At 46.5% G+C, this 22,665-nt stretch overlaps 1 protein-coding gene across 2 annotated transcripts in view; it reads right to left on the bottom strand.

Annotated features, from left to right (window-relative positions):
- The window catches only part of ETV6 (ETS variant transcription factor 6), a gene marked incomplete at its 5' end in the record, with an annotated part of 225,226 nt that overhangs the window by 18,811 nt on the left and 183,750 nt on the right, over positions 1–22,665 (bottom strand). For both annotated transcript variants that reach the window (XM_080914293.1, XM_080914292.1), the window contains 2 exons: positions 874–1,419; positions 16,471–16,605. In XM_080914293.1, coding sequence (XP_080770419.1) covers positions 874–1,419; positions 16,471–16,605 — 681 coding nt within the window. The remainder of the gene's footprint in view (positions 1–873; positions 1,420–16,470; positions 16,606–22,665) is intronic.

The raw sequence follows: 22,665 nt of genomic DNA on the forward strand, positions 1-22,665 counted from the left end.
CAGCTCGTGTGAAGCCTCCTGGCTCCTCCAGCCCACCACAGAAGGGTCTCGACGAATATAAACTTGTATACTGCCCGGCCAAGTGGTGAAACTTTCATCATGTGCCCTGTATCTTAATGGTGTTTACAGGTGCTTCTCCCTGTAAACTCCCAGTTCTACAAGGGAGAGGATGCTGGATGTTAAATCACCGCTGTATACAGCACAGCTGATGCATTTATCTGCACAGTGTGGATGTCTCATGATCAGAGAGACGCCCTGGAGGTAAAGACTTCACTTTGCCAAAGAGTGCAGACAGCCTTCTGGAGAAGTCCATGTAAATTAAGTGCAGGCTAGCAAAGTTCTAATTGGTAGATTCTTACCCACCGTCCTTGGTTTCATGTTAGGAGAGCACATGTGGGCCCTCCATCGTAATTGGAAGAAGAATTCGGGAGTGGGTCTTCTCTGTCTAAATGACATAGCAACACCTGCCTACTAACACCCTAATTCCAATTCTGCCCCCCCTCCCGAGGGGGAAAAGCAGCATCGAGTTGCCGTCCACAGGACAGAATCTGAGACTAAGGTTCTCCCTGGCTGTGTCTGGTCACTAATTAGCACCTGGAAACTTCAGGATGGGCCCATTAGCGCGCTCCATACACCTTTGATTTTAAATGTTTTCCCTTAGCCGCTCTCCTTGTGAGCTGGATGGAGGACACTCATTCCTTAACGTTTCCGAGGCTCATTAACTACTCTCTCCTAGTGGCTCATTAACCAGGCCATTAGGGACCCTGTCTCAAGCAGGCAGAAGCTTCCCCCTTGCCCTCCCCAAACCCGTGCGGGCCGGTAACCCTGCCATGGTCACTGCCGGGCAGTGAGGGGCTGTGTGAGCTCACTCACCTGCTATTCTCCCAATGGGCATGGCGTGCTCTTCAGGTGGGGACACAGAGACCATGATGTGGTTCATGTAAGCCAGGTCCTCCCGATGAGACAGGTTGATGGGCTTCCCTTCCCGATGCATCCCATCCTCAGGGAGCCGGGACTGTTTGAAATCTACCGAGTGCCGGGGGTTCAGGATCAAAGGGTGCATGATGGGACTGGGCATCAGCTGGATCACTCGCGTGCTCTCCTGCCAGGGGCTTGAGGGCTTCGGGTTGGACTCCGAGGACGGCGGACAGTGATTATTCTCCATAGGAGACACTGACAGGGGGTAGGATTCCTGGTGGTTGTTTTCCTGCTGTAGCCTTGGCCCCTGAGCTCTCTCCGCTGGGGAGAGGCGGCGGATCATGTTGTCCAGGGGGGACCGCAGGGGCCGCTGCTGCTCTGGGTCAGGAGAAGGCCTGTGGTTTGTGGTGATGGGTGACCTAGGACGATGTAAGAGTTCAATAGTGGGAGGGTTGTGCACGCTCTCCGCTGGCGTCCTGGGTGTCCTCTGGACACAGTTATCTGCGGGGCAAAAGAAAAGACAATCACAGACCACTGTGAGGCTGCAGCCCCATGACCTCACCATTTGGAGCCTCTCTCAACCCAGATCCCCGTGTCTTTCTTGTTGCTCAAACGGAAACTTGAGAGCACATACTTGAAGTCACTTTCTTACCCTGGACAAGCTAGGAACGTCCATAAACATTCTACCTGGCATCTGTCAGTGCCTGAAAACACAAGGAACCCAACGCCCTTCCCTATCTCGTCCTCGCTTGGCTCCTTTGGGCGGGTTTCAGAGGTGAGGTTTCTCTCCAGAGGCTCTCATGAGCTTCAATTTTCATTTTCTTCTCCTCCATGTTGTTATGGCTGTTAGCAATGACGTCTATTCTACGTCCTTAGAACCTGGATCATTCTTAGCAGGGAAATACGCTATATTCCCATTTCACAGATTAAAAAAGTGAATCACAGACAACCTCCCTGCACCACGAGGCCCATGGGTAAAGGATGAGAATTAGATTCTAAAATCTACAAGTATTATGGTACTTGTCACACAGACCCCAGGGCACCAAAATCATACACAGAAACCTGCTCTCGGCAGCAAGGATGGCCTTTTATTTTTAGAGAATGGTGATTTTGTACTTGAGAGAGCTTTTAGAAGCATGGCCCCGAGAGTGCAGATCATTGTGAGCTGGGTAGTGGGATGTAGGAAGGACGGACGCACGGGCACCCCAACAGCGCATGTTCCTCATCTCAGTTGGATTTACGTGCCGTTGAGGGCAACACCGGAAGCGTCTACAGCTCTACTGCTGAAGTGGCTGCCGGGCTGGTCTGAGAATGGACCAACTCACAGGTGATCGGGCTTCCCTGCTGAACCTCAGGCAGGTATCTGCCCATAGACATTAACTCACAGACATCTACTCTCATGGGGCACTCTGGCCACGGGAAAAAGAGGTGGGGTTTATGGAAGGGTTATGTTAGGTTAGCATGAAAACAAAGTTACTAGATGTCCCTCATCACTGGAGAAGACCTAGTCAGGAAGAGCCTGACTCACGACTGTTGTATGATCTGATGCAAAAACTCCAAAGTCCTTCCTCGCTGGGACAGGTGTCCTAGGACACATACTAGTTGAGATCACTAGATGGTGAGAGTACTGATCAACTGGAAAAAGGAATGAAAGAGATCTCAGTATTTCCCTGATGATTGGTATTTAGGCCATATGGTCAGATATGAAAGGAACAGCAAAGAATTTAAAACCAGCCTCCATTCATCTGACAAGAGAAAAAGGAGTTCCAGTTTCAATTATGGACGAGTGGCCCTCTCAAGCCAAACTTCCTACAGGTACACTTTACAGAAACTGGATACAATAAACTCAAAAAAATACCCATGTAAAGATATTGGACAATAATACCTAAATAAACACACACACACACACACACACACACACACACACACATGCATGCACACACAATGTTTCCCCAAGAGTGCCCTCATCGGTACAAGGCAGTCTGAAAGTGAAGAGCCAGTGTGAGCTGTCAGGATGCAAGTAGGTGCCAAAAATGGAGAAACCTGCGGAAGCCTCATCAAGGGCAGGATACCAGGGAGAACTCTTAAGACGGCATGCTCAAGTTCTCACACTCTCACCTGACTCCCGAACAACACACACACCCGGGAGACTCGAAAGCAGAAGCTGTGTGGCTGAGAGTTACAAACAAGACCCAGCTCCTGGCCACTGCCGTAGAAACACAGGTCAGAGCCTGGGAGTCGCTAAGTTAAAAGACTCTGTCAATGCCCCAGGCTGTCCATTACCCCAGCATGGCCACGTGTTAGGGAAGTACATCCCGAGTTACACTACAAAGGGTCCTTGCTGAGGCCTAAAGGCAAACCTGAGACAGACTTGCCCCAGAAAAAAATGTCAACCAGCTGCTACGTGACTGTCTAATAGATGAACTGTCTACAAACAAGCATAAGGATCAACACTCTTCACAGGAGGATAACACAACCCGAAGTCTCGTCAACGTGCTAGCTGTAAGGTTCAGCATTGACACAGTTTCTCCAGACACAGAAGATGTGACCTATTGTTAATTAAATGGTGACCAACAGAAACGGATTCTGTGACGTTGATGGGATTAGCTAAAGAGACTTTACAGGAATTTAAGGCAGCTGTTAGCATCGCAGGGGCATCGAAGTCACAATAAGTAGTAATACACAGGAAGTGTCAAAACAGAAACTCGGAAAACGGAAATGAAGATTCTAGAACCAAACAGTGCAATATACGAAGTCAAGGAGTAGACGGGACAGACATAATAGCCTACTAGAGATGAGAGAGGAAATTTAAAACATATTATGACTGTAACTAGTCATATATGCCTAATATATACAAGGAATGGGTGGGAGGGGAGAAATAATGGCCAAGTTTAAGCAACTAGAGCCATAGTATCAAGAAACCAAAAATTCCCAGAAGGTCAGCAAACCCAAGCAGGTTACGCCCAATGGAAATGGCCCAAAGGCACTGGACAGCAAGATCACCTAACGTCGGAAGACAAGAATAGTCTTGGGCTGGGTGTGGAGGTGTAAATCTGTGATTTTAGCATTTGGGAAGCTGAGGCAGGAGGACTGTCAGGAGCTTCAGGCCAGATTGGATTATATGGTGAATTTAGGGCCAGTCTGGGTTACAGAGTGAGTGAGACCTTGTCTCAAAAATCAGAGTGTGTGGGGTATGAGTCTTGAAGATGGTACGGGGTAGGTGGGAAGGAAGATCAGAATAAGCAAAGTAATTGCTCATCAAACACCTCCCCTCCCAATCTGAAACTCGCCAAGTGTGCCTATATAATGTCGCCAATGGAAAATGCCACACCGTGACATATGTTTCATCAGTGATGAGAAACATTCCATCAGAGGATTTCCTGTGGGTCTTGTCACCAATCTGTCTCACCATAAGTAAACCTTGAACAGCCAACCAACGCTGACCACAGCCGCCGCCACCACCACCACCACCACCACCACCAAACCAACCCAAATTGCAATGTTGGATCCAAGCCTCTTCTAAGGGACAGTCAAAGCCAGCCAATACCTATTATGTGGTTGTCCAGTTATGACTCCTTCTCCTTGCTTTTAAAGAGGGAGCAGGTCGGGGGAGGGCCCTTTCTAAGATTTTGCTTCACATTGTATACAACATCTTCCAGCAGGTGGCCACCGAAAGCTACTGGTGTTGAGCTGAAGCACTGTCTCCTGTGGTTCTCATTTTGTTACGTGGCCTTTGTCTTCCAAGGCCTACCCGGAAGCATTTATGGATGGAATGATACTCATGGGAGGTGAAACAGCCAGGCGGGGTATAAGGGGGCAGTTTGGTGGCAAAGGGGTCTTGACAGTGGTGGTGGGCACATGGGGCCTCCTTAAAGAGCCCTCTCTACTTCTTTATAGGGGATGGGCAGTTTCTATTACAAAAGTGTTTTAATAGACCGGGTCTTACACTGTAGCAGCCCGAACTCAAAGCAATTGTCTTGCCGCTGTCTCCCAGGAGCTAGGATTATAGCAGGATTGTAAGCATGAGCTGCTGTGTCTGCCTAAAAGTTTCTTTCTGAAGTACTGATCTGTCTTGCCTAGACAGGGGTTGGAATGGCACACACCACCACTGACTGTTGCTAAAGCGAACCTAAATTCTGCCGCCCATAAAGACAAACTTATTGTGGTTCCTTTTTATTTGTCAGGACAAGGTCACTGGGAAGTAATGACTTGGGACAGATTTATTCTGGGTTTCGAATATTTTCAAAATGTCACATTTTGCTTAAAAGACACCCCTCTTAAAAGACTACTGAGGATCACAGAGACCCAGTACTAAAAAATATCCCATCTCCGGAATCCATTTCCCGCCTTCGCCTTCTAAATGACAAAGCAGACACAGGCCGGCCCATAAGCTGGTTACCTGCAGGCTCTCTTTGATGTCTTGGCTTCAAGGCTGGGGTGTGGGTGTGGAGTAGGGGCAAACCTTACAAGCCTTAGGAAGTCAGGCTCTGAGCGGAAGCACTTTCATGCCAAGGGGAAAAGGGGAACTGATGTAACGTCCTGGAGAGATTTCACTCTCTGTTCCTGCACAGCTCTTTGGGAACAATGAAAGAGGGAGCCGGCGCTCCAGATAATTCAGCTCAGAGTGGACTTCAGACTTTGGATCCTGGGCAGGAACGAGATGTGGAAGAGCTTGATTTATTTATTTCTCTGCAGACACCACTGGAAGAGGAAGCACTTGATGAAGCTGATAACATTAATGGTAGACAAGTGGATCTGAGGGTATTTAATTCCCGGCTCCTGGTGGTCTGGGCACAGCCACTGCACAGGCCGAAAGGTCTGCAACAAGACCTTCCACGCTTTCTCTCAGTACAAAGCTTGTGCCCACGAATGGAGTAGGCTCTGATCCTGCCCTGCTGCCCTGTGCTCTGTTATTATAAGTTGGCAGCTGAGTGTGGAGACTTAAGAGACCAGAGTCGGCAGGCAGAGGAGCTCTGGACACAGGAAATACAGTCCTTGGACAGTGTGTGCGTGACATCCCTCAGATGTGGGAGTCTTCTGTCTCAGAATTTTATTTTATTTTTTGGTGTCGGGGAGGGGTGGCCTTGATGTCTGGGTTTGTGCTCGGTAAGTTGTTCATCTGGGAAACTGTCCATGCCTGACCTGGTTCTGAAGGTCTTGACAGGGGAGGGGAATGCACAGGGAAGAGGGAGGTGGAACTACACGGAACGAGCGAGGCACTGGGGGAAAAAGCCTGAAGCCCAGTGAGGAGTATTCACTCCGGCTGACTGTGCTTTCTGAGCCCAGAGCTTCGTCTTAATTAATGTCTTCAGACACAGAGAATCGCATTCTTTAAACCAGACGAATAAAGAAGATTTCAGATGAGGATAAGAGGTCCTACTCTCTTTCTTAACATGTACTAGCGCCCCCCTCCACCTCCAACTCTCATCAGAGAGACAGAGAGAGAGAGAGAGAGAGAGAGAGAGAGAGAGAGAGAGAGAGAGAGAGAGAGAGAGACAGACAGACAGACAGACAGGGTTTGAGATTGCTGGCCTTGATTGTCAACTTCATAGGATATGAAATTACCATGCAAACATACCTCTAAGTGTGTTTAAGGGTGTTCTCAGAAAGGTTTAAGTAAAGAGGATGACCCTGAATTGTGGGCAGCTCCATCCAAGGGCTGGGATCATAGACATAAAGGAGGAGGAGCAAGCTCAGCACCAGCATCTGTGCTCTCTGACTATGGATACAGCACGATTGGATGCTTCACCCTCCTCACAATGTGCTTTGCCTACAATGATGCACCGTGCCTTCAAACTGTGAGCAAAAAAGACGTTCCTTTTAAGTCGTTTTTGTTTGGCATATTGTTTAACTGATATAGGATCGCATGTAGATCAATCTGACCTTGAACTTACTACACAGTTTACTCTAACCTTGAATTCCTGATTCTCCTGTTTCTATCTTTTTTTAAAAAATTTATCCAAACGCCCCAAGTCAGTTACATATAAACCATGAGTAAGTCCAAAAAAGCTATGGCAAACATCTCATGTTCATTTATCACATGTCAACATTACATATCACCCCATATCATCTCCAGATTCTGAGAAATGAGTCAGGAGATTCATCAGCCTCAGCCCACTGTGTTTCACAATATTCCCAGAGAGGACCAAACCTCAGAAGTTTTGTCAAAGATCCAAAGATAAAAGCTATAGTTAAAGGTCCGTGAGGTGAAAGTACATTATACACACACACACACACACACACACACACACACACACACACACACACACACACCCCTACCTTAGCCCAATTATTGCATTAATTAAAATGTGCCTTCCCACTTCCAAATTCGTATGTTTTAACTTCTAGACTCTCAGAATGTGGCCTTTATGAAAAGGAGATCGCTGAGGACATAATTAGTTAAAAGGAAGCCATTTTATATGTTAGAAGGGCCCAGCCCACTGTGGGCAGCAACATTCCCTGGCCAGATGGTTCTGGGCTACATTAGAAAGCTATCTAAGTGTGAGCCCGGGGGAAAGCCTGGGAGATAACCAGCAAAAAGTGTATCTCCACAGTTACTTCTTTTTCTTTTTGTGAAAGGAAACACGGGCCAAGTTTAGTGAAAGCGACAGGGTAGGCTAGCTGTAAATCTTGGCATCTGCCGGGAGAAGGGGGATGAGCAGGGGAAGCAAATCTGCCATTTGCAAGGAAGAGCAACAAGTATTCCTGTGGCAAAATAAGAGGGGGCTTCAGAAAGAGTGAACAAGTTCAGAATACCACAGGAAACATGCTTAGCCCTTGGTCAGTAACCACAAAAGGTATAAAGAGAAGTTTTTTAAAAAGTAACACTTTTAGTCCTAATTCAGAAAAATGTGCAAACTGCATGGCAGAGGCTCCACAGAGATGTCTGATGGCAGAGGCTCCAGAGGTGTCTGATGGCAGAGGCTCCACGTGACTGCCTTGCCATGCTTTCTGTATTTCTATGATTTCCTTCAGTGATGGAAATGCATCCTATAAACATAGAAATGAAACATTTTCTACCCGCAGTGGTAATTTTTATTTAATAGAAAATTTTATTTTATGCGTACCTGTGTTCTGACTGCATGTTTGCCTGCGAACCATGTACACGCAGTGCCTATGGAAACCAGAAGAGTGTGCACTGGATCCTCTAGAGTGGGTGTTACAGATAGTTGTTATCTGCCACGTGGGTGCTGGGAACTGAATCTGGTGGGTCCTTAATCCATGAGCCATCTCTCCAGTCCCAGTGTTTTGGGTCATGGTGTTTCTCACAGTAACAGGGAAAACTGAAGACTTTATTATTCAATATGTCTTGTGCCCTTATAGAAAGGAGGTTTCAGGCAGGGACACATGCGCACAGGAAGACAGGACCTCCGAGACAAGCAATACTATGGGTTGACTGTCCTCGAGACTTCAGCAGCTAAGACTGAGTCTTGGAGCAGATCCTTTCTTCCGCTCTCACAGAAACCAACCCTGACCATGGGCTTCCAGAGCAGGAGTTACTGACAAGCTGTGCCTACAGCTGTTCTACTGCTGGTGTTTATTACAGTCGCCTAGCAGAATGCTATGTCTTTTCTTCAAGGCTCAATTTCTGCTTGGTTGGAGACCATCTACTGACCTTTTACCTGGCCACCTCAACTTGAATTCCCCTTTAGGGCCTAAGAAGTAAATTACTCTGGTTGGAGGGAATAGTTCAATAAACAACAAACCCTGGACTTCTCATAAGTATCTGATAATGGGCTGAAGGAAACAAACCGGCTCACCGATCTTCCTTCAGGGCAGGCAGATGCTGCCTATAAGTGGGCTGTCTTCCTCCAGTGCGCCTGCATAGCTCATCCACACGTCTGCAGGCACAGCCAGTGGCAGAGGAGAGAGAGGGGCACTTTAAGGAATCAGGGTGCAGGGGTCAGTGGACAGCTGGAGAGACGGCTCAGTGGCTAAGAGCACTCGCTGCCTTTGCGGAGGACGAATGCTCAGTTCTCAGCACCCACGAGGTTCACAGACATCTTACTCCAGTTCTGGGGGATCTCTGCAGGCACTGGGTGTACACACACATACATGCAGGCAAAACACTCAGACGCACAAAATGAAATTCATTCCTCAGATAATTAAAGGGGAGCTTGGAGGTAGTTTATAGTTTTAGAGTGCTCTCCCAAACATGCACACAGCCCTGGGCTTGATCCCTGATATTAAATCAATCAGGGATGGAAATGGATAGCTGTATTTAAGGCTATCCTTGGCTACATAGAGAGTTGGAGGCCAGCCCGAGTTACATGAGACCCTATCTTAAAAAAAAAAAAAAAAAAGATCCTAAGGAGCTGAATCTGAAATGAGCCAGTTAGACCTGTGGGGAAATTTTTCAACAGCTAACAGAGACCAGGGTGAACACAGAGATAAGGCTTGGGGAATGGGTGGCAGCCAATCAGTAGCCCTTCAGCAGAGACTTTCCTTCTTTACAGTTGAAACCCACTGACTCCAGAGCCTGAACTCCAAGGGACTGGCTAGTTTCCCTCAAAGTTTCTTGGAGACTTGCCCATCTCTGGAGTTACTCATGTGTATAGGAATCTCCCGCCATGAAACTTTTGGCGGAAGAGACTCATCCTAGACCTAAAAGCATTCTCCAGAACATGACAGACAGAGGAAGAAGATAGAGGGCTAGTGGGTAAAGCCAAGAGACGATGCGCGCTGTCCGGTGCCTTCCTCTGTCTGCTGTGGTTAGCACATGCTGAGGAGGGGACGGAGGTCAGAAAAGACAAGGCATGTCAACTATGGCCCCGAAACAGGAAGGAAGGGTCTTTGCCTCATTTCATCATTGCTCAGTTGGTGACAGGAAGTGGTGATGTGGGCCTGTTCTTATTCTCCAGGGACCTCTCATGCCCCACTGTCAGAATCACAGCACGGAGAGCAGTGAGAAGGTTAATCTTCAATGTAAGAGGAGACAGCCAGAGATTCACTGAAGGTTCTAGAAGGGGCAGGGGCACAGCACACCCCAGGTCCCAGGATGCAACAAAAGTGTCCACTTCCAAATCGGCCATGCTCTGCAAACAGCGAAGACTGGCACCGTCCCCAGAGCAGTTCTGAAAGCGATGGTGCCCAGCTGGTCTAGAGAGGTGATCGAGGGGAGGCGAACGGCCTTTAATGCGCATGGGGTGCACAAATCTGACACCCGAGCCAAGCACGGGGAGTCTGTTCCCAAAGATGAAGGTGAAGAAACACGGAATTGGAGAAAAGGAGAGAAACAAAGGACCATTTCACTCTGAGGTGGAGATGCTCAACTCCACTCAAGTGTGCTGAAACAGAGGCAGGTTATAAGGCTCTTTATATGTATTTTATCACAATTAAAATTTACAAGAAAAGGATGATTAAAAACTCGACTAAGGGAAGATGTGCCAAGAAATGACAATGAATGACATTCAGGGGGTGCCTCCTGCCAGGTGCCGTTCCTGGGTCAGTTCTCACAGTAATCCCTTTCTTTCTTCCACAGGCTGAAGCAGGTATTGTTATTTTCCTTCCTTGACACACGGAGGAACTAATTTGCCTCAGACGCAGAGCAGGTAAAATGGGAGTCAGAATGTTTTTGAACCTAGGTGGCTCGGCATATGTTCACGGCACTCTCTGGCTCCTTCATGCACTACACAGTTAAATATATATAACAAAGATGTCATAGCCCAGCTGGTGGCATCTTTGACACTTCATTTATCAGCACCATTCCAGTAAGACTAGAGAAGCGAGCGAATGGTTTTTCTGTTTCTCTGTTTGTATTTTAACAATCTGTAAGAGGCCATGGCCAGGGGCAGACAAAAGCTTTCCCTCTGTGGAGCCTCTGCCGCAACTGTAAGGAACGCCTGGCTTCCTAAAGGAAGCTGCGCAGAGGCGCTGGTTTCCACTTCTAGCCGTAGCTTCTGATGCAAACCTTATCCATCACACTGGTGGAAGGATTTCCTCACGCTGAGTCTACTCATCCTGGGAAAAACAGCCACTCAGAAGGTTTGTTCCTTCCGATTTTGAGTACGTTTTTTAAAAACCATGGACCAGGGCTGAGATGCTCAGTTGGTAGAGTGCCTGTCAGGCAACGGAGGCCCTGGGCTCTGTGCTCAGGTACCACATGAAACCCAGCACAGTAATGTCCTGTCATCCCAGCACTGGAGAGATGGAGACAGGGACACCTTGCTTACTTGACTACATAGTACCTTAGGGGCCAGATTGGGCTACAGAGATGTTGATTCAGAAAAACAAAATAGGTCAGGAACTAAAAGACCTCTGCAAAGTTCTCTGTGACATTTTGTTGCTTCCATTTTATCGTGCAAAGGGTCACCAGGTCCACAGTGCCCTTGCAGGGTCCTCGAAATTGCCTTAATGTCATAATCTCTATGAAGCTGTCTCATTTTTCAACCATTTCTTTTATTTTCAGGCTGCATGAACACTGAAAACTTAAAAAAAAAAAAGAGAGAGAACATTCTGGTCTGTTGTGAACGTCACCTAGATTTAAATTTTAGCTTTGTATGTCGGGAGATATGACTCAGCAAGTCAAAAGTGCCTGTCATAAAAGTATGAGGACCAGGACTCAGACCTGCAGCACTCACAGAAATGCTGGATGGCTGTGGTAGCTCCCCCGTAATCCCAGTAAAGACAGAGACAGGGGACCCCTAAAGCAAGCTAGTAGGATTGGTGAGCTTTGGGTTCAAGTGAGAAAGCCAGCCTCGGTATCTAAGGTAGAGTAACACCATGACATCAACCTTACACACACATACACACACACACACACACACACACACACACACACACACACACACTCTTTCATTTTGCTCCTTGGTCTGGAAAAGTATTACTTTATTGCTTAGTCTTGTTTTCCTCATTTACAAATTTAGACTATAATGCGTTTTTAGGATGTTTGTCAAGACTAGATGATTTGAACATTTAGGAGGTTAGGAGGGCTGACATAAAGCAGGACAAATAAAAAAATGTCACACACCTATCTTTAGTTATTTCACTGAAGCTGTGTATGATCCCAAGGAATAATGTTCCCCTCAAGAGAGACCATACGAATGAAACTCCAGTGGGTCAAGTCAGAATGCATGTCACCTTCCTGTTCCCCACAAAAGAGGTGACTGCCATCTAAGTTCTGGGCTAGCTGTAGGAAATGTGGGTCAATGTTCTGTTATGTGGAACTCCTTAGCATGGCGGGAAAATTCCACATTCACCCCGTGACAGAAAGCTGTCAGGAGAGCATCCCTGTCCTCTAAACATGTCACGAATCACCACAGAAACACTCGGCAATGTGTGTGTGTGCAGGAGGAAGAGAGAGAGAGAGACAGAGAGACACAGAGAGAGACAGACAGTTGGTGTGATTAAAAATGATTCTACCTCTGACTATCTCAGGAAAGAGTGACAATGAAGAATTTGAATGACAAGAGGGGGCAGTATACAGGAGGAACAGGAGAGAAACATAGATCTTCCTTCTTAGAGACAATGTCTGGACTGTCCTGCAGGAGACTGACAGCTTACTTAAGGAGCTTTTAGGGGAGCAGTGTTAACTGCATGGACACCTTGGGGACAGGGCCTTTCTTTGGAAAGAGTGGCAATCTGTTACTTTTAACTCCATGGGATGTTAAAGCGGCTGATTTTTTGGAAACCAGAGACTTATGCCGCCATGACACAATCACATATAACAAGACAGGTTTCTTTGATGATTGTTTGATGACACAAATTTTCTGGAGACTTTTGCCTTCTGGTTCTTGCACAAGTACCAGTGTCACTGATTCCATTGTCTCCCTTCTACACCAACCACCTACCTATTTCAGTCATGGCAAAGGGACCTATTGAAACTACACTTTTCACCACAAGTGGATGAGGCTACACTCTGTCTGGTGTTGAGAAGGGTCATGCTAGCAGGAGTTCTGGATAAGGGGACACAACTGAGACCAGGGAGGGTTTTCTACAGTTGCTGGGCAGCACAAAGCAGGACTCTGTCTTGGCTTGCTCTGTCTTAACTGCCTAAGATCCCAAGGGTGAAGACTTGTTTTGTTCATCTCCATATTGCTTGGCTATGTTAGGATTTTAAAGCTGTATGGGGCTGGAGAGATGGCTCAGGGGTGAAGAGCATGGACTTCCCTGCCGGAGGTCCCCAGTTCAGTTCCCAGCAACCACATGGTGCCTCACAACCATCTGCAATGGGATCTGGTGTCCTCTTCTGGTGTGTCTGAAGACGGAGACAGTGCACTCATATACATTAAACAAAGAAATCTTTAAAGCTGTAAAAGACTCTTAGAACCATCTAATTTATCCTCTCTTCTCACCACAGGTGGAAACAGAGACCCGGAGAAATGAGAAACTTGACCTTCATGATTTGTTCTGACAGAACCGGGGATTAGAGCTCAGTTTCCAGACTTCTAGATCCCATTCTTTAAACCCACGCACGCCTGGATACGCACACATACACTCATGCTTCCTCCCCCCCCCCATGCACAGTACCCCATCCAGGTTGTCTGGAATGGTTCTGGTTTTTGCCTGTTGTCCTGGCTTAATCATTAGTAAAGTACTGTGTCTCTCCTCTAAGTATCACAATAGTAAAACTGACACTGAACAGTCAACTTAGTAATATTTCAACCTCTTCTTCCAGAACGGAGTAGAAACTGTTCTAGATGACTGCTCTGCTCAAGGCCTGAAAGGATTTCAGAAGAGTATGCTGTGGAGATAGTTGGCAAGGGTGTGGTCACTATCCTGTCAGGGCACAAGCCCTGAGGCAATTCCAGGCTCTTCACTAGCTAGCACTGGAGGCAGCCTTGGGCTGTGCATTTACATACTCATTGTATCAGCCAAGGGGAAGGGGGCGGGGGCTCTCGCCGAAGCACACACTGCAGTGTCTCTTCGCCTCTGGCTGTCATTTACATAAGGGCTGAGCATCTCCAACCCAAGATCTGAGCTCTAAAGTGCTCCATGGTCTGAAACCCTGAGTGTCCAATCCCATACTGGACCTTGGCTGGCAGGTCACATTTAAAACATAAGCATGCTGGTAATTTCTAGAAGATCAAAACTTTAAAAATCCTAAAAGAATCATTTCCACACCATGTATATAAGGTATATATATAAAACAAATGAAGCTCATGGTTAGTATTGGGTCCCATTCTGACATATCACACGTGTGCTTGTGTGTAATATGTAAATATTATAACACCTGAAATGCAAACCACTTCTGGTCCTAAGAATTTTGATAAGAAACACTTATCTTTTACTCATAAATACACACTCAAGCCATGTCAGTAACAACATAAGTAGTTTTGGGTCAATATAGTTACGTGTATCCTTAACTGTGCATAAAATTTGGTATTCATAGTTTCAGCTAATAGAAAAATTTCTTTTGGGTTAGATCTCTCCATATTTTATCATATATCTCTGTATCCTCATCTGCCATCAACTGAGCCATTGCCTTCACAAACAGCAGCATTTTAATTCTTGAGACAGTGCATGCTGAACTTCTGTTTTGGGGAAGGAACAAAAGAGGCTGGAGGTGGGGAAGGTCACCCACCATTCAGAAAGTATGAGACAGGAGGCAGGTTCCTCCTGTCACCTCTGTGCCTCACATGACTCTTTCTGTTGACACCACCTGGTAGATATGGTGTTGTCTGTTGATCTGAGCTTGGCATGAGGTCTGCACAGGGGCAAGGGAAGGGATGAGGCTCTCAGATCTTGCTTCTTCATGTGTGGCATCAAAGATGGTCTCAGTGGATACACTTGGTCCTTTAAGAGCTGGTTTCTGAAGTACACCTACCTGATCTGCAGGGTTCGGAAGCCCCTGACCTTGGCCTCATCAGCTCTGTTCTCTTAGTGACTGAGCTCACCACTGACATCACAGCACGTGTGTGTGCAGTGGGACACACCTCCATTTCCTTGGTTTGAGGGAAGCTCTCAGAGTCAGCCACCTTTCTCTACTAGGGATTAATCCCTGAACAGAAGGACAACACACATATACAAACCTACTTCCGTATCAAATCAGTCCAAGGAGGAAGGAGTCACACGCCTTCAACCACATTTAGAAAGAAAATAGGGACAGAAATTCCAAATTAAAAAAAAAAAATTAAAAGGAGGAGAAATTTAAATTTAAAAATTAAAAAAATTAAAATAAACACCCATCCAGGCCGAAAAACACAATGCCTGCCTTACTGTCAAGCTTCGGTGAGCCCACCTCTTCTTTGAAGTGGCTCTTGGCTGTTATGCAAGCCGGAAATGAGCAAGGCCAGAAGAGCAGAGGAACTTCAAACCCAATATGGGAGGGGGCAGGTGCTAAATTTAACTTGGGAGGAGAGGAGAGGAGAGGATGAGAGTCAGGGAGCCTGCCAAAAACATTGGCATTATTCTCTCTCCCATTCGTCTGAGAGGACAGTCTGAGAGACAAGGAGGCCTTGGGGTCATCTACAGTCAGGCTTCCTTTTCAAAAAGTGCTAATTAAGAGAGCACCAAAACACAAGCCTTTAAATTGTCTGACCGCAAAAGAAAAGTCCTGTGTTTGGGAATAACTCGCAAGTCAACAGAACTTCCCAAGGAACAGGGTCTTGAGACTGGCTTTAAGGAAATTAGGTTGATCAAAGTCCCCTCCATTCCAGTGCTTGCACATCTGCATGCTGGCTGCCTGCTCCACCGGGAGGAAGAGGGCTCACTGGCCCTGGGAGACGTGATTCCATCCAAATGCTATTGCACACCCAGCTGCTCAGTGGCACTGTGCACAAAGTCACATTTTATAGCTCTGCACTCAGCCAACACCTGCTTCTGTACTTGAGCAGAACTCATGGCCTTGAGCTATCTGATGACGTTTTCCTGGCTCCTGTGAGTCTGAAGGAAAACAGTAACCGTGACAGAAAAGTATGGTATCGAGTTCACACCAGCAAACGGCCTTCAGTGACCGATGGGGAGAAAAACCCCTATCCAACACCAATTTCCCCCAGATTGGCTTTTCTCCTCCCGCTGGCCTTTCTGATCATCTTGCTCACATATTGTCAATGGCCGACTCTCTGTCACTTCTTAGTCATAGACTCTCGAGTCTTCCGTTTCAGACTAACCAACCTGGGTCAGCTCTCCAGTGGGAAAAGCTCATCACTGCTGAATCAGGGTGACAGATGGCTCACACAGCGTTATTTACCCGATTCTAGACGGATTATATATATTTAAAAATTTTTATAATGAACGAACTCACCAATAAAGTCATCTTACCCTCTCTATTCTACCCGAACAAACAGAAACTTCAAGGACTCCTCCAGAGCCTCACCTCGTATGAAGCTGAACCTGCTTCCTGTACCTGGGTGTCATGTCCCCTCCCATCATGCCCGTGTATGTATAGTTGTAATCAGTGTTCGCTCTGCTGACTGTGAGCTTCAGAGAGCTGACAATGTCATGCCTTACTCCTCCAATCATCTCCCCCAGTGCAGGCACACTGCAGGTACTCAAAGCCCTGCTTCCCAAATGAATGAATTTACAGCAAGGAAAACAGTGTTAATGAGTAAACCAGTCATCCCCCTGGTTTGTCTAAACCTCGGGCAAGCAAAGAGAAGCCTCTTCCGGTACCTTCTTCATGGTTGTGATGCAGTAGGACCTCTGGCTTGGTGTGGATGGAATTCCCGGGGTGGAAGAATGGGGAGAAGATAAGTCGAGGCTTCCTCTGCTTCAGGATGTGCTGAAGGAGTTCATAGAGCACATCGCCTGGAGGGAAAAGGAAACAGAGAGATGGGATGCTTTGGTTCACAGCCACAGAAGAAGCAGCAGAGCAATGACAGTGATGGAGGTAAGGGGACAACGGTTAACTAACAGAACAGATTGTTGACCCTTAACAGAGATAGGATGAGTGGACACTCACATGGCTGTGTCAGGGCTGTGTGGCCTATAAAGTTCTCATTTTAAGATGTACTATGTGCGAATGGGTGTTTGCAGAGGTCAGAAGATGGTGCTGTCAAGTCGTGATGCTGGACTGTGCACTTAGAGTTGGCAAAGTGGGTAGATGTTGGGACAAATGTACACATAACCAAATTAATAATAATTACAATAATAAAGAAGACAGGGAAAATTTGAGACAGTGGAAATGGCATTTACAGAGCGATGATCTCATGGATATATAGTTATCTCCAAACTGATCAAATTATATGCTTTATATAGCTTTTGTAGGTTCATCAGATCTCAATCAGATTGTTTCTACATGCTAAAAAATAAGAGTAGTCCACTGTGTTTGAAACCTGCAATCTCAGTCCTCAGGAGGTCTAGGCTACCTGAGAACCTGTATCAAACAACAACAAAAAGTAAAAATAGAAAAAATAATATAAAAAAAGTTTTGGGACTGGAAAGATGGTTCAGTGGTTAAGAGCACTCACTGGCTGCTCTTACAGAGGTTCAGAGGTTCTGGGTTTAGTTCCCAGCACTGACATGGCGGGTTACAACCACCTGTAACTCTAGTTCCAGGGTATCTGATGCCCTCTTCTGACCTTTGTGTGTCCTGGGCACACATGTGGTGCAAATATACACTCAGGCAAAACGTTTAATACACTTAAAATAAAACCTGTGTGCGCACACGCAGCATGCTTCTTGTGTGGGTCAGAGGATAGCTTTGTGAAGCCGATTCTTTCCATCTACTTTATATGGACTCTTGGAATCAAACTTAAGCTGTCAGGTTTGTGTGACACTTACTTCTATCCAATGAGCCATCTTCCCTGTTCCCTCCCCTCTAAACAATATACATTGTTTTACATTGTTAATAAATGCACCCAGCTTAAATTAAAAAACATCTAAGCAACAGATGTGTTTACACTGTAGTTCTAGCAGAGGATTCATGGGTCAGTTCCCTACAAGCGATGTTTAGGCAGCTATGTGAGGTTTTGAAGATGGTCCCCCGTTATTGACTTTTCAAGCGGCTGTAGTGAAACTCTGTGAAGTGTGGTTCGATGACAGGGAGACCATCAGAGGATGATCCCAAAGTCAGGCAAAATTCAAACTGTGGAATGTCAGTGAAAATGTCCTCTTAACCTGTCTGTCTGTCCGCCTGTCCGCCTGTCCGTCTCTCTCTCTCTCTCTCTCTCTGCTTGTGCTTCAGAATTATTCAAAGAAAACGACATCTTTTGGTAGCTACATTTTAAATGTACAAAACGGCTCCACCAAGTCCTGATAAAAACTTTACGTCACAAAAGCTGGATATTGTGTTAGGAGACTGAGGATGGGAAATTAAAAGCCAAACTGGGCTACACAGAAAGATTCTATCTCAAACAACAACTAATTTTCCTAGGAGGAGAACACATCTTTCTAGTTTACACAAAGCCCGGTAGTTAGGGGTGACTAATGCCTGCTTTCTATAAGAAACTGGTACAGTTTGGGGTCTCTCCTTCTTTAATTATACATCTAGATATCACTCCAAGGTCTTATAAGCTGTACAAAATGATCTCGAGATGTTGGACAATGGCAGGTGCTGAATACTTGGTGTGTGAAATAAGTAGGCCATTAGCACAGAAAAGCAAAAGCAAAAGCAAACCAAACCAATAAAACCTATCACCACCACCACCACCTAACCAACCTACCACGAACTGGTTGCACTCCTCTCTGGCTTTGGTACAAGCTCAATCTTCTGAGGATGGGTGATTTAAATATACCACAGGACTCTCACTGTCCTCCCCACACCCTCCCTCACACAGAGATGTAGCCAACAACTGTACCAAACAATGAGCCTTTGTCTCCGATATAAGCCATTTTTAAAGACACTTTAATTAACAACTTAATTTAACTGTGTATTTTGGGCTGTAGCTATTGCTATTTTTTTCCTTCCAAATTGAGCACGAACTGCAGAAAACACTTCACAAGAGGTTTCTCCCTGCAAACCTATCAACTACTACCCCCTGCAAAAAATCAAGTTCTATGGTTGGCTACCCGCTTCCAAGCACCTACCCTACAACCCCGAGGAGCTTTCCTAGCTAGCTGCCGCTTGCTCCGTCACTTCAGTTTTAAATTTTGTTTGCAGCTAGCTGCTGCTATTTATGATTAGGGTTAAGTAAACACTAGAGCACAAGTCTCTAGGGGTTTCCTTAAGACTGGGCAGGGGGATCACACAGGAGTTCTGACCACACTTTTGGAAGTGGTGTGGGAAGGTAGAGCTTGTACCGGACTGGCAGGATTCAGAACTGAATAGGGTTTTAGTACCCCAAACCACAAGCCAACCATCTATGGCTCCGATGAGAAGGGAACGCGGAACCCAAAATACAGTCCTATTTTAATGAATCACATTTTAATCTCATACAAAAATAAGTCCCTAATCAACACTTTTTTTTCTTCCCGTTTAGTGGAATGTCTTCCTAACCCTTCCTAATTTACATGGCCATACTGGGTTGGAGCTTGTAGATCTGATCAATGTTTTATTTTGGCATTATGCAGAATAGAAAATGCAAACATTAAAGAAATGTGTTCTTGATGATTACTATTAAAAAAAAAACCTCTGCAATTAGCGTATCCATTTTGGAAGGGGAGGCCAGGAAATATAAATTTAGTGACTGTGAAGGGTGCTCAGCGCTATTCCCTCAGTGAGGGGGCACAGACTGCAGACACTGCCAGACAGGGGACTGGGTCACCTTGAGCAAGTTCCTGGGTTTCTCTACAAAATGCAGACTGCACCGCCTGCCTCTCTTGCTCAACATAAAGTTCAGCGAAGGTACCACAGATAAGCACCTGGAAAAAGGCTGGTGTCCCCACACCTCTCCTCAGGCCAGTGTGGGGGGCTGAAAACAAGGGGTAGGAGGACGAAGCCGCTTTCTTTGCCGAGTTCTCGTTTCTTTAAAAGAATTTACTTCCCGGTGCTGTGTGCGCATGTGTGAGCATGCGCACGTCACAGCAGAGGTGCGCAGGTCAGAGGGTAGCTAACCTTGCAGAGTAGGATCTGTTTTTGCGTCTTCTCCTGGGTTCTGGGGCTTAAACTCAGCACTGCCTTCCGCTGGCCCCAGCCCTGCTCCGATACCATTCTGATTACTGAGATCATCCAAGTGGTCTAGGACACTTAGGTCTCAGGTGGAAAACTGAGGAGGGAGTTCTGGGTTCTTCATTCCCACTTGAGAAAAGGGCAAAGAATGTGTGTGACCCTACCATTCTGTCCGGGCCCCTCTAAACCCAACATGAGCTCTGCCTTCATATGCTTTACAGAAGAGGGACAGCATCAGGTGCATAAGCAGTCTCTGCTAGCTGCCCACAAGAACCCGGCTCCACAAGCAGCAGTTAGATTGACATGCAAATGCCTTTCATGGGGTTGGCCTAGAGCTGTGGGAAGCTGTGTCTGAGCTCTGTGGGTAAACTTAACTCTGACCCAGGAATGTGGGCACAGCTGGGTCAGACATGGGTCCTCAGCAACTAGGAGCTCGCACAGAGGAAGGAGCTGGCTCAGCTATGGAAGAGACATAGTATACTCTCTGTGTGCAGACTGTCAATAACAAAGTAACTGTAACAAGTTAGAGTATTAGGCCTTAAAGAGGGTTCTAGAAATTGGCCCAGACTTCTGCTCTCTAGGAGTCCCCTTGCTCTCCTTCCCCTGCCAAGAAACAGCCTTGGCGGGGTAAGTCTTTTGATGGGCAGCCAGCCCTGGCGTAAGAAAACCATTTTTCGTGATGACTCTAGTTGGTAGAAAAGTTGTGCTGAGTTAGAATACTGCTTTCTTGAAATTCCTATACCCTGGTCTTAGTTTCCAGAGTGTTCTAAGTCATGTCTCCCCTACAACTTCCCCAGTGAGGATGGCCCTGTCCCTCCATCTGCTGTGCTTTGCTCTTCCAACACTACGTGTGTGTGTGTGTGTGTGTGTGTGTGTGTGTGTGTGTGTGTGTGTGTACACAGAGGACAACTTGTGGGAAGCATTTCTCTTTTTCCTCCATGTGTTTGGGATCACACTCAGATTGACCGACTTGGAGGCAAACGTCTTTACCCACTGAGCCATCGTGCCAGACCAGGGTATCAAACCCAAATGTAACACTGGCAACTCTGCCTTGAAGAGTCTGCAAATACTTGGGCACATCTTGCTTTTCATGACTCTTCTTTGGAAGCCCCACATCCTGGCTCTTGGGCGTGTCTTACTTTCTTCCCCACATCTCTCTTAACTCCCGTGAGTAAGCCTGTATTAAAAACCCTCAACTCCAAGTCCTAGAAGTAAAGGTAACAGTAACAAAAAGATCTTTGGAACATGGGGGATTTACAATAAGTTGTATATATGTCTACTGAAAACAAAGCTTGCGCCATATAACTGTGTGCCCAACTTTGAAAACCTCACTCTGAAAAGGAAGAACTGGTCCTAGCTGGTACCTCTACAGTAGTATGCACTGGAACCCAGGTCCCTGCACTCAGAGTCAATGGCTGGTTCGTCTGCACGTACACATGCTGACGTGCAAGGATTTACTACAAAGTTGGGAGTTTCACTTGCCCCCTTGGACAGAGTGCTGGAAACGGAACACGTTTGTATCCTCCAGCCTCATGTCCTAATACAGTTATATAATCCTGGGACCACACACAGGAAAACTCAAATAGCTTTAACCTGTGTGTCTTCTGACATGTCTTTTGAAAGCCATGCAACCCAACCTATTTTGAGAATCTGAAAGTCTGCCTTTTCTCTTTGTGTGTGTGTGTGTGTGTGTGTGTGTGTGTGTGTATGTCTCTGTGTGTGTGTGTGTGTGTGTGTGTGTGTGTGTACTGGGGGTGTATGCACCTGACTGCATCTGTCACCTCTGCCTTACTGTCTGGGACAAGGTCTGTCAGTACACACCATTTTGGCTATACTAGGGCGGCCAGTGAATTCTTAGTACATTCCTGTCACAGTCTCTCACTGCTGGGGTTACAGGCACACACAGCCATGCTCAACTTTCTAAGTGTGTGGTGAAGACTTGGGAATTCAGACCCCCCTGCCCACATAACACCTTACCCACTGAGATAGTCCACCAGCTCCAGATTTTATTATTTTATTTGGACTTTCTTTTAAAAGCCGGGCCTGCTAATCCCAACTACTCTAAGGCTGGAGTAAAGTGTGCGAACTCAAGATCTGCCTGGATAAGTCAGCATGACCCTGTCCAAAGCTGGGGTGGGATTGTTGGGTAGGGATGAGGATGAGCGTGGGGCAGAGGTGAATAAGGTTGGAGCTTGGCCTGTCTGGCGCTGTATTTAATCCTCACTGGGGGATGGGATAGTTGTTTCAAATAAGCAGAAGAGAAAGTGAAAAAAATACCAAGTTAGTCCTGTCAGGGTTGGAAGATCAAGAACCCTGGGATGCTACTAGAAGGGGAGTAGGTTCTGAGAATGATTTATTTTCCATTTAGAGCATGGAATTTGGGCTCTAGAACAAGGCCAGTCCAAGTCTGAAGCCCGGTTCCTCTGCTGTCTGTCAGCCTCCTGCGCTAAGGCAAATGACTTCGCCCCTTCTGATCCTTAGGCTCCTTAGTTTAAGGGACGCTTAGTCCAGCTCGCTTTGGTGCAAAGCGAGAATAACGCCGCCGAGCTGGCGAGCTAACCAGTCGCTGACGCTGGTCTCACAGAATACACGCTGACTGCATGGCATTTCTCTTACTCATGGGCAAGCCATGTTCTCTCAGCTCCGACACCTCTGCATTAAAGCCCACACACAGTTTCATTAATGTTACTTTTGTATGTGGAAGTTTCTTCTCTCTTCCCACGGACGTAATTTCATGTAGACGCCTCTAGTTTATGTTGGGCCTCCCTACAGCCCTTCCCTCCGTGCAGCCTCTCAAGTCTTGGGGTTTCTGTCCATTA

The sequence above is a fragment of the Micromys minutus genome (genome assembly GCF_963924665.1).
Source record: "Micromys minutus genome assembly, chromosome: 3".
Classification (NCBI taxonomy): domain Eukaryota; kingdom Metazoa; phylum Chordata; class Mammalia; order Rodentia; family Muridae; genus Micromys; species Micromys minutus.